The sequence below is a fragment of the Lindgomyces ingoldianus genome, assembly GCF_010093535.1.
Source record: "Lindgomyces ingoldianus strain ATCC 200398 unplaced genomic scaffold BDR25scaffold_1, whole genome shotgun sequence".
NCBI classification, from domain to species: Eukaryota; Fungi; Ascomycota; class Dothideomycetes; order Pleosporales; family Lindgomycetaceae; genus Lindgomyces; species Lindgomyces ingoldianus.
The window spans coordinates 283,438-298,025 of NW_022985162.1; the positions used below are offsets into that span (position 1 = coordinate 283,438).

The 14,588-nt window shown below is 50.9% G+C and overlaps 2 protein-coding genes across 2 annotated transcripts; both read left to right on the forward strand.

Annotated features, from left to right (window-relative positions):
- The first annotated feature begins 16 nt into the window (after nucleotides 1-16).
- BDR25DRAFT_1008 (uncharacterized protein) lies at nucleotides 17-702 on the forward strand. Its single transcript, XM_033683434.1, has one exon. The coding sequence runs from the start codon at nucleotides 283-285 to the stop codon at nucleotides 655-657; it is 375 nt and encodes a 124-aa protein (XP_033554300.1). The 5' UTR covers nucleotides 17-282; the 3' UTR covers nucleotides 658-702.
- Nucleotides 703-3,106: 2,404 nt separating this feature from the next.
- On the forward strand, nucleotides 3,107-14,421 carry BDR25DRAFT_330248 (uncharacterized protein; the record flags this gene model as incomplete). Its single annotated transcript, XM_033692518.1, has 20 exons — nucleotides 3,107-3,112; nucleotides 3,203-3,221; nucleotides 3,571-3,669; nucleotides 4,777-4,912; nucleotides 4,974-5,052; nucleotides 5,109-5,302; nucleotides 5,355-5,851; nucleotides 5,901-6,040; nucleotides 6,091-6,401; nucleotides 6,448-6,542; nucleotides 7,297-7,301; nucleotides 8,157-8,222; nucleotides 8,275-8,333; nucleotides 8,387-8,405; nucleotides 8,472-8,537; nucleotides 8,592-8,711; nucleotides 8,758-10,502; nucleotides 10,563-11,590; nucleotides 12,651-13,277; nucleotides 13,539-14,421. The coding sequence occupies 20 exons, from the start codon at nucleotides 3,107-3,109 to the stop codon at nucleotides 14,084-14,086; spliced, it is 5,859 nt and encodes a 1,952-aa protein (XP_033554301.1). The 3' UTR covers nucleotides 14,087-14,421.
- Nucleotides 14,422-14,588: the final 167 nt, after the last annotated feature.

Sequence of the window (14,588 nt, forward strand, 5' to 3'; positions counted from 1 at the left end):
AAGTCAAGTCATCAATAGTGCAATCAGTCCCTTAAATTATGGAGAACAATTGAATTATTTCACCCATCCCTCTACCCTTCCCTTCCAGTGCCTGCCATTCCTTGCCTACCCTAGTTTCCAATCCCTATAGGTATCTAGAACAGAACTACTACCACATAGCTACCGTGGTTTCACCCACTAGCGAATAAGTGTTCTCTCTCTCTCCAATTCCTAAATCTCCACGCATTCATTCCAATCCTCAGGTATCCAAATTTCATTCATCCTCCGCAGCTCCATCCGGCAATGCCACTAAATCCTCCACGAGAGGCCATTCCACGGGGACGTACGAGTACAACAAGAATCTCAATCACGCGATCGACCAACAAAACAACAAAAAAGAAAGAAGGTAGGCCGAGAGAGCAGGAGGCTAGTAAAACAAGGGTTGCGGACAAGAGAGTATTAAGGAGCGAATTATCCAGGAAAACGAAAAGGAGAGTTAAAGGCAGTACTAGCAAACACACACGCGCGGGCCAAAACCAGACAGAAACAGAGTTCGATCGATTGATCTCTCGTCATGTTCCAAAGCAAAGACTATTCGAAGATAACTCGAAGATAAATATTCGCGCCAGAACCCGATCCAAGACCACACCAGACCAGAAATGCAGGGATATAACATAATGGGGTCCAAAAAGTGGAGACTAAATGGGTTAAGTGGAGCAAAGTATCGCACAATGAAGTGGAAGAGAAATTGGTTGGTAGATCCCCCTTTTTACTGCGCACCGACTTCTTCCTCGGCCCATCCTGGAAGGCCACCGTCGCCTTGAATGGCGAGGCCGTATCCACCATTTCCGCTGCCGAAGCCACCAATACCAGAGCTGAGGCTGCCAAATGAGCTTTGCTGGGGAGGTTGGGATTGTTGTACGGGCTGGGTGAAAGGACCCTGGGTGAATACTGGAAGACTGACGGCACGGGCATGCTGAGCGCGAGCATTCAGGTTGGAAGGGGCGAGCAGGCCGCCGACGGTAGTGGCACCAGTTCCATTCGAGCTACCATTGATCAAGCTGAAGCTCGAGGTGCTGTTGTGGGTGGTGTGAGATTGGTGAGGCTGGGGAGTAGTGTTCATATCAGCGCCATAGAAAGCGGCTTGTTGAGAAGCAAAAGCTTGCTGTTGTTGTTGCTGAACCTGCTGCTGTTGTTGCTGATGCTGGAGGTTGGCTTCAGCTTGCTGTTGTTGCTGGTTCTGCTGAGCTTGGAGGTACATCATCAATGGGTTGTTGTTACCCGTGTTGAGGATGTTCGCGGGTGTCGGGGCTTGAATGCTAGGGAATTGGCCATTAGAGCTTGCGGCAGTGGAACCAGGAGCTGCAGATCCAGTGGGAGAGACGGAGGGTCCAGTCTGGCTACGGGTTGGTTGTAGTCCGTTGATCGGAGAAGGCGACTGTACACCATCACTACCAGCCTGCTGACCCTGGTTCTGGTTGTTGTTCATCTGACGAGGGGGGTTGCCGCATCGATCCTTTCCAAAATTAACCTTAAACCGCTTGTACTCTTCTCGTCCACGAACGGCTTCAATCGCTTTAATAGCGTTGGCAATGTTGGTGAAGTTGACGAAGGCACAACTCTTCTCCCGAAGAGTGTTGACCAATTCAATCTCACCATATTCCGAAAAGTCTTGTCTCAGCCGGTCTTCCGTCCATGATTCATCAAGATTACCAATGTAAACATTTCGCGATGCACCGCCGCTAACCGCAAGAGCGATGGCAGGAGGAAGTGCTCCAGAGTGTTTGCCCCAGCCGATCTTGAGACGACGGTTGTGGATCATCAATCCTTGGAGGTTGGAGAGGGCGTAGAAGGAAGCGGCCGACGTTGGATCGATAAACGTTACAAAACAGATGTGTTTGTCTGGGATGTATCGAATGTGATGAAGGAGACCACCTCGAACAACGTTGCAAATCTCCTCAATCGTCGTTTCAGGATGAATGTTTCCGAGGTAAACTGTTCGGTTACCTAGATTATTGACTCCTCCAGCAGAGGTTGCAACAGCTGCAGCAGCAACAGATTGTTGGGCGAGGGCGTTCGAGATCAGGTCGCGGTCGGCACCGTTCAACACATGGGCATATCCCGGGGCGATGCCAAGGTATTGCGCGGCGTTCTGCTGTTGAGTCTTCGAGACGTAAGCACATCTGTCCTTGCCATAGTAAACCCGTCTTGGGGCTTGCCACTTGGGCTCTTGGGGGAGCTGGGCGACTGCTTTGATGGCGTTTCCGATGGACAGGAAGTGGACGAATCCAATAGCCTTCTCCCGCACGATCTTGACGGTATCAATCGGGCCAAACTTGCTGAGATCCTCACGCAGTTCCTCCTCTCCGACATCTTCGGGTAAATTGCCAAGGTATACGTTTCGGGAAGCCCCTGACTGTTGCACGGCAAGCGCGACCGAGGTAGGCACCTGCGATGGCTTTCCCCAACCGATCTTAATATCCTGGCCCCGAATCGACAACTTCTTCAAAATCGCGTCTGAGTGGAAGTGGGTGGCGGAGCTGCTGTCAAGGAAAGAGATAAAGGCGCAATTCTTATCCGGCAACAGCCTGACCGACTCGATTTGACCGCTTCTCACATGGCCAAGAATTTCCTCGGCTGATGTCTCAGGAGGAATGTTACCCAGATACACGGTCCTGCTTGTCCCGGAAACCAAGCCAGGCGCAATTGGCATGGCCGATCCGAGTCCACCATAACCCTGAGCGCCGTATCCTGGAAATCCACCAGTTGGTGACTGTGGCCCACCAAAGAAGCCGGGCCCGTTCATGTTCGTGGGAGAAACCAGATTCTGGTACAGCTGTGGCGAAAGAGGCTGTTGCATCTGAACAGGGCTGCTGACTTGGTTTTGTTGGTTTTGTTGCTGTTGAGCCTGGTTCTGTCCCGCGAAGCTTGCATATTGCTGGAACTGTGGCGAGGCGAATGCTGAAGGCGAGCCTGGCTGGAAAGGGCTGCCGAGAAGCAACTGCGAAGGCAGCAAAGGAGTGAAATTCATGTCGAACGCTGTGCCTGGCGTTTGAAGGTCTGCGCCATTCTGATTATTCGGTGCGAGCCTGCCCGTATTGATGGTCGGAATGTTGGATCGCTCCGGATGTCTGTCAGCATATCCTGGCTGATTTGTATTGAATGCGCCGTGTGAGAATCCAGTGTGAGCTCCATTCATGTGCTTCTGAAAACTCGCCTGGAGCCGCGGGCCACTGGGGGCAGTCGGAGCGTTATCGTGGTGCTGCATTCCGAGGAGATGTGGGGGCAGGACAAAACTGTCCCGCGCGCTTTGGGATAGAACAGCCGTGGCGAAGATGTATTATTGCGTCCGGTCCTCTAAGTCCCGGACTGCGAAATATGTATGAGAGAAGATATAGCTGAACTGTCGCAAATGACGGCTACAGTGGGTGCGAAGTGAAGAGTTGCGATTATTAAACCTCGTAGAGACCAATCTGGAGAGAGAGTTTAGCGGTTGAGAACAACACGTAATTGATACAGCGTCCCAAACTTACGTGCAAAAGTCAATGGCAGCTTGACAGCTAATACAGGATGGAATACACCAAATCGAAGACCAAGGAGTGATCCAACACGGAGTGGTTCGTGAATCGGCCGAAGAAGAGAGAACCAGCAACAGGATGCAGCCCGGTCTGAGTCAGGGGCACAGGTGCAGTATTATCTTACAGGAAGAATAGCTGCAGTATACCTCTAATGACAGCTGCAGAAGCGGTCGGGATTACTTTTTTAATAAGGCTCGGGGTGTGGAGGGGTGCAGGCCTTGGGGGTTTGTTTTGAAGATGTGAATAGGGTTGAAAGAGCGAACAATAATAATGAACGAAGCAAAGAGGTGATCTTTGTCAAGCGACCTCGAAGCAAAGAGAAAGATAATGAGTGGACGGGGTCGAAGGGGAGGGATCGTGAATTGGAGGGCGGGAGGGAAGAAAAGGATGAAGAGAGACGATGAGTGAGAAGTCCAGGTGCAGGTTGCAGGCCAGACAGGAGGCAGGCAAATGAGCCTGCCCAAAGCGGCCTTAGCGCCTGTGGCCACATCTTATTTTAAACGCGCGTGGCCATCTTCATCCAAACGCCAAGTTCCCACGCCTCATCCAGTGCTGGCCCTGCAGCGACGAGCGCGCAGACAAACGCCTGTGTCATGGTGGCGTCGGCTTGCGTGCAGCGGCACCTTCCATAGCGGCCCTCCTGGTATTTGGATGCTGGCGATGGTGTCGCTCAGGGCACGTCTCTATCTGTTGTTGAGTCCACCTGCTCGAAACCCAGGTATTTGCCGGGTAATTGCAGCCAGAGTGCAGAAGAGCCCTCGTTCCTGACTAGTAGCCATTCGCTTGGTGGGCGAACCATCGATGCCGCCAACCAACAATGCGCGATATCCAAAGCTCACTCCTTGGGACATGTTGCACGGCGCCCGCAGAAGCAATCTTTTGTCAGGGGATGCTGTGTTCCGACCTATTTCACGTGGAACACCAGTCCTGTCTAGCCTGACACTGCCATGATTGGATAGGAGAAGCGGGACGGACGACGGAATGGGAATGCACAAACGCCAAGCCATAAAGAGGCGCCTGGGAGACGGCCAACACGGAATGTTGGGGTCTAGGATGAGCGATGCAGAATGATCTTTAGCCTCAGGACTCTCGCTTTGACAACCAAAAGTGTGTTTGTGTCCCTAAAGTTTAGCAACATGTAGCGCCCGACTGTGCGATTATTGAGCCATGGCTGCCAAGCCATGGCTGGTGCCCCAGTCACGTGATTGGTGAACTTCAGCGCTCGCCAAATTTGACAACTTTCGCATCCCCTTCACCCAGCCCATCATCGATGTCTCCATGTCCGACTTGTATCCATCAATCGCGCAGTGCGCCGTCGTGGCCACCGCCTTGAAGGTGCTACTATTTCCTGCCTAGTAGGTTTAATTGAATATTTTCGATGCACGCATCAACAAGTAAGCTCACCATTTGTGCCAGCAAGTCGACCGATTTCGAGGTTCATCGAAATTGGCTGGCCATCACTCATTCTTTGCCCATCAAAGAATGGTACTTTGAGGTGAGATAGCTCTCAACTCCCTCTGCAATGGTATAGGTGGTTAATAGGTGGCGCAGAAAACATCCGAGTGGACTCTTGATTATCCTCCCTTTTTCGCCTACTTTGAATGGTTTCTCTCCCAAGCCGCCGCGTCTATTGAGCCGGCACTACTCAACGTAAAGGCCTTGGAGTACGACAGCTGGCAGACAGTGTATTTTCAACGCGCAACCGTCATCCTCACTGAACTCGTATTGGTCTATGCCTTGCACCTGTGATTCATGCCCTGTCTTGCGAGCTATATCTTTCTACTAACCTTCCCTCAGGTATGTGAAGGGCTCAGCTTCAAAAAGGTCTGCCCATGCAGCTGCGCTTTCTATCTTGTTGTCTCCTGGGCTTCTTATCATTGATCATATACATTTCCAGTATAATGGCTTCATGTATGGCATCCTCGTCCTCTCACTAGTCCTTGCCCGTAACAGTTCGACTCTTCTTCTGAGTGGCCTAATTTTCGCGGTGCTTCTCTGCTTCAAGCACATATATCTATACTTAGCACCAGCCTACTTTGTGTATCTGCTGCGAGTGTACTGCCTTAGTCCTCGGTCGTCCTTCCCATATTTCCGGGTCCAATTTTTCAATTGCGTCAAACTCGGCGTCGGTATTGCCGCCATCTTCGCTGGAGCCTTGGGGCCCTTTGCCCTATGGGGTCAACTGGAACAAGTCTTTCGCCGCTTGTTCCCATTCTCAAGAGGTCTGTGCCATGCATACTGGGCACCGAACGTTTGGGCCATGTATTCGTTCACCGATAGAGTGCTGATTTATTGTGAGTCAATATTCGAACATTGAAGTACTCACTTATCTAACATAGGTAGTGGCACCCTACCTTGGACTGAAGGTCGACCGAGATGCGATTAATAGTGTCACTCGAGGTTTGGTTGGTGATACATCATTTGCAGTCCTTCCTGATGTGGCGCCCTTTACATGCTTTATCCTGACTTTAGCTGCGCAAATTGTATCAGGCTCCCCTACTCCATTTTCAAGCTGGTGCTGACAATAATCTAGCCTTTTCTCATACGACTGCTTGTGAAGCCTTCTTGGGACGGTTTTGTTGGAGCTGTAACACTCTGCGGCTATGCTTCATTCCTCTTCGGCTGGCATGTTCATGAAAAAGCAATCCTTATTGTCATCATTCCTTTCAGCTTGCTCGCGCTCAAGGATCGGAGATACCTTGGCGCGTTTCGACCGTTGGCTGTAGCCGGCCACGTATCCCTTTTCCCCCTTCTCTTCACCGCAGCCGAGTTCCCCGTGAAGACAGTGTACACCATCCTTTGGCTTGTTCTGTTCCTCTTAGCATTTGACCGACTCGCACCTGCGTAAGATTTGTGTTCCATTCCTTCGGGTCAGGCTAATCAGATGCAGGTCTTCCCATCCTCGAGTCTTTCTTCTTGATCGCTTCTCACTTGTTTACATCGCCTTCTCGATACCCCTTATTGCGTATTGCTCCCTACTTCACGGTATCATCTTCGGGCAGAAGTATGAATACCTGCCTTTGATGTTTACAAGCTCCTATTCGGCAATCGGAGTTGTCGGCAGCTGGGTCGGGTTTTCGGTTGTGTATTTCAATTCGTAGTACTGAATAGTTGTTTCTTTCAATTGACAACATGCTCATCTCCCAGAGTCTTCTATCGTCACTTCGTAATCGTCTCCTATCATCCTCCGCAATGAATTAGTCGATTTTCCCTCAAGAACGACCATGGGAAGCGTGCAAATCGTAGCTACTGGCAGTTCTCCCAATTCGGACTACAATGTCTCGCGAGGATAAATAGAAAGGAGTTTGGAGGGACTTGCGAATTGATATGATTTTCAGTTCTTTAATTTTTATGAGTGGCTTAAGATTCCCCGCGAAAGCCAAAGTGACCGGAAACCTTGGCTTGATCAGTGTGAATGACATGTGCGTTCAAAACTCAAAGAGTAATAGTCATTCTTTCTTCTTCTATTTCTTGGTCATGCTGCTCTTTATTGATCCCAGACTGTCCTGTCTTCTTATGCTGGTATGTCATTGGAAGGGAGAGACATTTGGATCTGCTCCATGACACTGCACATTGAGGGTAGCACAATACGTGAATTAGTACCGAGTGAAGCTTTTTGGTAGTTTAATAGCATTACACAGCAAACTATTGTAGATGAGCTCTGTGCTCTGAATGAAGCCTTGTCATGTTCCGTAGCATATCCTGACAAGGAGGCTTCTTAAAGCTAAGCTCTGCCTAGCATTAGTTTGATATAAAGGATAGATACACATGCCCCTGGCACTCCTAAGCATAGAGAATTGATATCATAGAGTTGACATATTTATTGTTGAGGTTTTGTGTTCTTGGTGTTGCTGAGTGCGGGGGAGGAGGTGCTGCGTTTGTCCCAGGCCTCTGGGCAGGGAGTGGGTCCAGTTCTGGGGGGTCAGAGGCGTCTCGGAGCAATCTGGGCCAGGGAAGTGGATGCACGACCTTAAAATTAAAAAAATGATCTGTAGATACCGATTAAAATCCACTGGCACGCCTTGCTCCGTGCAGCGGTTCAAACGAGTACAAACATGTGGGGTCCAATGTGCAGCGTGGTTCCTGGTCCAGAGGAAGGTTTGGCGTTGGTGGAGGGAGGCAAGCGACTAGGGCCGCTTAAGTAATTTGGAAGGCTCCCTCTGGGCTAAGACTTAACTACTACCCTTTAACCCTACTTTTCTCTCACGACTCCGTCTCCTCTACACCACCTCCTCCGTCGCCGCCACGTCAACCACGCCCCTCGCATCTTGACCTACGCGCCCAATACCATCGGAAACGCGTCACGGAAACCATTCCGACACCTCGAACATCGCGCAACACCCTTCCGAGGACCACCTTGGTGTGCGGTTGAGGTGGATCCTGGCCGGAGTGTCGTTAAAGACCGTATTGCACCCACGACGAAGCAAGACGACCTCTATCTCCTCTCTGTAATACGCTCACACCTCCGCGCTGTCCTCGAAGAGTGCGACGCGAGATTCCGACTCGGCATTAGCTCCCAGATGAACCGCAGCTGTTGATACAAAATGGTACGGAACGCGTCCCAATCGACGGCCTTGTGTCTGTAGCTAACTGGGAAAGGTTCAATACAAGCGTAAACCGGTGAAGTTTGACCAACCTCCACCCTCCCTGGACGACAATGCCGAAGTACGCTCTCCCCACCTCCGCCGTAATTACACCAACTGAACGTGTCATCTAGGTTTGGGTCATCGAGGCGACTGGAGAAGTCTTCACTGACTATGAGAAATACCTAAGCCGGTATGGTGTTCAGCTCAACTGTTGAGATTAGAGCTGTGCTAACGTGTACGTAGGCGCGACTTCTATCTTCAGGCAAGTACATAGAGCAGACCAGGTGGATTACGTCGATGCGTTCATAGTATGCTGATTTTAATGCAGAAGTCGTTCACATGCGAGTCGACGGGGCATACAGGCTATACCTTCTTTGAAGCAATCGAGAGCGAGGTATGCCTATAACCTAACGCTCACTCAACTACCTTATGGCTAACGACTTGTCAGACTGAGGCTTCTAAAGAGATCAACAGCATATTTCCTGAAGGCCTGCGATCCCGTGTCCTCGCTTTCGTGCAGTTCCAGAACACGGCTCGGATGGATGACTTGGTCAACCTTGTCTTCGATGTTTGTGGCTCTACCCCTCTCAAGCGACCAGGCTAACTCTACCCAGCATTTTCGAGAGCACTACATGGTTGGCGACCGCGTTTCTGTCGAACATGAAGGTCTCCGCCGTTATGGGGTCATCGCGCAAATGCAGGATACCTCCAGGCTCCACACAATCTTCTCCGGCCAATCAGACGAGCAGTTTCGGTCATACACTTACCACATTACTCTAGAGGGCTCTGGTGAACAGCTTACAAAGTACAAGGCTTCTGAGCTTCAGCGCGACCGGCGAGTCTATTCTAAGCTCGTCTTGAAACAATTTCTCCGGAGTGCTGTTTCTAGGGAGGCGTGGAACGGGGCCCCATGGATGGTTAAAGATCACCTCGCAAAGAGGTACAACATCAGCACGAAGGTTCCTGAGACGAAGACTCGCGACGCTGTTATTGCTGCAAAGAAAGCACAGAATGCCGCCAATGCCATCAGTAACTCTAATCATACCGCTCCCTCGACATACCCCCTTAGCATGTCGAACATGCCAAATGGTCCAGATACTTCTCAAGGGCATCCTATATCAAGACCGCCAGCACCGGGAGGGCAAACCACATTTGTGAACTTCTCAGCAAATGCTCAACCGCAATACCACCCCGACCAAGAACGCCAGATGACGGGTCCTCCACTACCTGAACCTGTAAGATCTCACCCATTCCCGCCTATGAACGGACGGTTACCACCATTTATGCCGTCGGTGCAGCCGCCTCAGATGTACCAACCCCTCCCTCCACATCTTGCCCATCACCTGACCCAACACATGCCACCGCCAGGGGCGGGTTTACCCATCAGCCTCCCCTTCCAGAACAACTTCATGCAATATCAAACTCTTGCTCCTACGAATCTCCCCCAACAGCAAGTAGCGCCGCCAAGCAGGGCTTTCGAAGCCGTCAAGTATCCGTGCGAGGATTTGGAGATCCGAGCGCCACGTCTGAGTTCCGAGCGACCGCCACTGAAGTTCTTCTCTGATGACGTCCCTGAAGGTGTTGATCCACCCGAGACAAAGACTGGTATATTGATGAAGAGTGTTGGCCCACTTTTGTGTACCTGGGACACCTTGAACGTTCACGACCTCATCTACTCCTTGGACTCATTCACGCTCGATGACTTTGTCCGTGCGATGCGGTTTTCGTCGGAAGAGGTAGAATGCGAGCTTCTCGTTGAGGTCCACTGCTCGGTATTCAAGCAAATTGTCGCCGAATCGGGCAAGCTTCAAGCACCCTTGCCGAAGGTCGAGGACTCCGATGAATCCGAGAATGAAGAGTCTAGCAAAACCACAAGCCCCGAACCTGAACCCGAACCAGAGCCTCCAGTGCGAACTACCCGAAGTAGCCTGAGGAAATCGGAGATCCTGGTTAAGCAGCGGACGCCCACCCCAGAGCCACCAAAGCAACTGCACAAGGCTGCTGAATTCCTAGCAGAGTTCGATTGGATTGATCAGTGCAAAGTTCGCAATTTTAGGGAAGGCGGATGGCAGGCGGTCCTTGTCGGCCTCCTTTATGCTCTTTCTTTCAACCCTCTGCAAAAAGATGCCTGTGATCAGATCTTGGCTGAGCTGGTTCCCCCAGACGATGAACCTTCGATGGAGAACATAGCTCGAAATTATGTGTATCTCGATGTTAATTTACGGATCACTGCTTTAGAGATGGCCTTGAGACTGACCGTAGCTACGGAGACCTTTCGCGAACAGCTCGCCACTGCTGGCCAAGATATGACTCGCCTCCGGAAAGAAAAGATTGAGTTTCAGAAGAAGCGGAAAGAATTGTAAGACAACCAATTTTTATTTCAGCCTTTGCTTGCGGAAAGCTGACGGTTCTCCCACAGGGCCGACGAGCTTTTTAAGTTGGATAATGAGCGGAAGATCCAATATCCTAACAACATGCCCATTTCTCCAGTTGATGCAAAGGAGAACCAAGACTTCCCTATGACTGGTACCGAGGAAGCCAAGGAGGAAGCAGAAGCCGCCAGCGAGTCTTCAGAGGAGCCTCGAGCTGCCAACCGGAAGCTTCGCCACACTAAGCAGAATAAGCGCAAGCGTGAAGTGGAGGCTGCCAAAAAGGAGAGGGCGAAGAAGAAGAAAGCCGAGGCAGCCAAAACCAAGGCGCAGCTCGAATGGGACAAGTTACTCGTTGATATCGAGAAGAAAAAGGAGGAGTTAAAATCCTGTGAGGCTAGTATCACCGAGCTGGATGAAGACCTCCGCGAGGCGCTAGTAGCTCGAAGCAGGCTCATCGGAAAAGATCGCTTCATGAATAAGTATTACTGGTTCGAACGTAACGGAATGCCATACGGAGGTGTTCCCCAGAGCTCCACTGCAGAATATGGTTATGCTAATGGTCGGCTTTGGGTTCAAGGACCCGATGAACACGAGCTGGGACCGAACCTGGTGGAGCCAGCTTTGACCCAAGACCATGAGAGGTTCGGCTTTACCATTCCTCAACGCAAGGAGCGCGAGGAAGGCTCAACGCATCTATCGAAGTCTACAGAGTGGGGTTATTACGACGACCCTGCTGATCTCGACCGGCTCCTAGCTTGGCTCGATGACCGCGGCGTTCGGGAAAAGGCACTCCGCAAAGAGCTGACACTGTACAAAGACAAGATTGCGTTCCGTATGGGCAAGATGAAGGAGCATCTCACAGAGGCTGAGAAGTCTAAAGCAGAGGGTGAAGAAAATGGAACGCGCGTCTCCACCCGGACGAAGACGTACGTCGAGAAGGATGTCACCAAAGACCGCTGCCTGCTATGGACTAATAGCATTATGAGGGGCGATTTAGGCTACAGCCACATGGAAGAGTACGAACCGCCTAAAAAAACGAAGAGGGGCACTGCAAAAGTTACCAAAAGCAAAAGCCGTAAGTAACTAGCACAAGGTCCAAGAGCAGGCGCTATATCTAGCCCCATTTCGCGTCCACAGGCTCTCCCTTAGGCCTATATCATGAGTTACGACAATCACTGTACGTCACGGAGTTTGGGCCGACACTCGACTTCGGTTCCATCGGATTTCTTCAATGGTAGCGATTATTTCCTGGGCAACTTTGCATTATCATGGAGTTAAAATGTTATTGTTTCTTGTCACGGTCTACCCCGTGGGCAAGAAGTTATAGAGGGTTCATGGTGTTTTCACTGGATATGTACGGGTGGTCATTTTCCTAGTATCCCGTGTTTACATGTCTGGCTAGTAGAATGGGGTTGACCGGATTCAATGGGGATATGTACGACGGTGTGTACATGTAGCATGGCATAGGCCTTAGGCGGTTCCCAGCATCGGAAGACTCAGATTCTCCTGAATCTTCGACTGTATTAACGATTTGATGAAGGGGTCATTGAAAACAGTGATGGTCTCACGGATTGAGTGTGATGACATGAGCCAAGTATCATGCCTGATTAGGCTAGACGGGCTTGGCATTTTGCGGTTGACATATCCGCCTTCACTCTCAGCCCGCGTGTCCATCACGACCTCACGCCCGCTCATCTCCACACGCCTGGCCTGCACCAGCAATATTCTCTCTGCTTCACCTTCTGCCCACTCTTTGACTTGCAGGTGGACCGACCCACTCCGAAGATCTCATCGCTTGTTGCCAGTATGGCCGCCAATGGGGCGCGTAAAAGTCGGTTTGAGCCGCACACCCCTCCCCCTCGCGCCTGACTAACCGTATCGCAGCGCCCGCACCACCAAGCTCCAATGCGAAGACTAGCCTCGTTGATATAAGCCTCGTAAAAGATGTCCTGGGTGAGAAAGATAAGAAGCCCATGATTCTGAAAATCAGGAAACCAGTGCCTCAGCCTTCCAAACCAGGCAACTGGAAGGAAAGCGAGACGATCAGTAGGTCTTCTCCTCCAACCCTCATTAGCTCCCAGCTATTTTGGAAGCCTAGCATAACCCTATTTGGCCTAAATCTAATTCCTTTGTAGATGTCGACACCTCCAAGAATAGTCAGACTGAGCCTTCCTCACCCATCATAAACCCGCTTGACCAGAAGACCCTCGCCGCGTTTCCTACCGGTCGACCGCTGGAAGACAAACTGGATACTGTGCAATGCAAGCATTGCCGCCGGCCCATCCTCCGCACCGTTGCTGCAGGCCACATCCGGGAATGTTTGAACAAGAAACAAGAGAAACTCAAGAAGAAGAAGGAGGCGAAGGAAGCCAAGGACGCAGCGCTCCGAAAAGAGAAGGGCGAGAAAGATGACGACGAAGGTGGTAAGAACAACGCCCGCAAATCTGCCGTGAAAGGTGCCGTTGTTGACGGCGAAGGTGCAAAGAAGGGGAAGAAGAGGAAGATCGATGGCGATGCGGAGAAAGCTCCGAATGCGAAGAAGAAAAAGAAGGACGAGCCGAAGCCCAAGGCGGCGAAACCTAAGGGACCTGTCGATGTCGAGAAGCAGTGTGGTGTCGCACTTCCGAATGGTAGTTTCTGTGCTCGGAGCTTGACATGCAAAAGCCATTCTATGGGACTCAAGAGGGCCGTGCCAGGAAGGAGTCTGCCGTATGACATGCTATTGGCACAGTATCAGAAAAAGAATCAAGCGAAGCAACAACGTGAGTTCATCCATAGCCGAACACATTTCAGTTTTTCAACAGTTCCTGTTGGTATATTTCCTCATTTGCTTAGTTGATTCCTACATCTCTACATGGGCTTTCCTATGCGTTTACCTTCTCGGACTAGTGTCGTCCTACAAACTTGTACTCCTTCTGCTCTTCACTGCCACTCCGCTTTTTTCCAAAGTCCTATTCTATTGTGCCTTCCTATATTCGAGACAGGACCCGATTGGAATATGATGATCTGACAAGCGTGATTAGGTGCTGCTATCGATGCCAACGCTCCACTACCCGAAGATCTTGAACCATCAGGGGCTGTCGACTCCGACGAAGAAAAAGAGGCCATCATGACTGCCCTAGCACGTCACAGGCCACGACCAATCGCAACCTTCACTCCAGTATCGCAGAAGTCCAAGTACCAATACATCCGCATGAAGGACATGCTCCGGTCAGCCCTTGGTGCACCACACGGTGGCTCCATCTTCTCAAACGTACCATCGAATGGTGAACATGTGGGAACCAGTAGAGGTCTCGCTCTGGGAATGATGGGTGCGCCTCCAAGTGCCACTTCTGAGAATTTTCCAGGTAGCGCAGGCGGTATGGGAGGATTTCCCCCTCCACCAAGTGCCGGATTGGATGGTCAGTCTGTTTCCGGCATGAATCCTGGTAGTAGGCGACAAAGCTCGATTGGTATGGGCGTATCCGGGAGTGCGGGCCCACGACAGATTCTACCCGGACAGTTACCAGGCCCTGGACCGCAGCAGCGGAAGGGTAGTATGGCTAGTGTTGCTAGCGTTGGTGCTTCTTAGAATAGCTGACACTGTCTCTTGCCGCCGTCCTGCGATCGGCCAGGTAGGATTCAGGCTCTGTTCCAAGGTCGTGTTTTTAGGTAGTTCGGGATCTGCACTACGGATACGGTCTGTGTACCTATCTGAGGTTCTATGAGCGGTTTCACGTGTATATGAAGCATCGGGATGGCATTTTTTCTGGTTGGCGGCACCGACATGACTTGGTATGTCGTGGCTATAGAAGGTTCTTCATTGGGTGCTATTGAGATACCCCCTTTCCGTATTACAGTCGCTTGTACGATTAGAATGCTGATTAATGCTCTTAACTTCAAGGGTGGTATAGGTGTGGCGTTTAGAGAAGACACTCAATCTTCCACTAGAAAGTTCCACTAGAAAGTTTGAGCGGAGGATTTTCACAACCGGGAGAGGGTTTTATATGTGATCGCTTTATTTAAGGCCTACCTAGGTACAGCATGTTATCATTGACCATGGGACATAACTAGGGTAGAGTCTACTTATTAAA

Excerpts from the sequence above, each read along its gene's own strand:
- BDR25DRAFT_1008 (XM_033683434.1), top strand. The coding sequence starts at position 283 with ATGCCACTAAATCCTCCACGAGAGGCCATTCCACGGGGACGTACGAGT.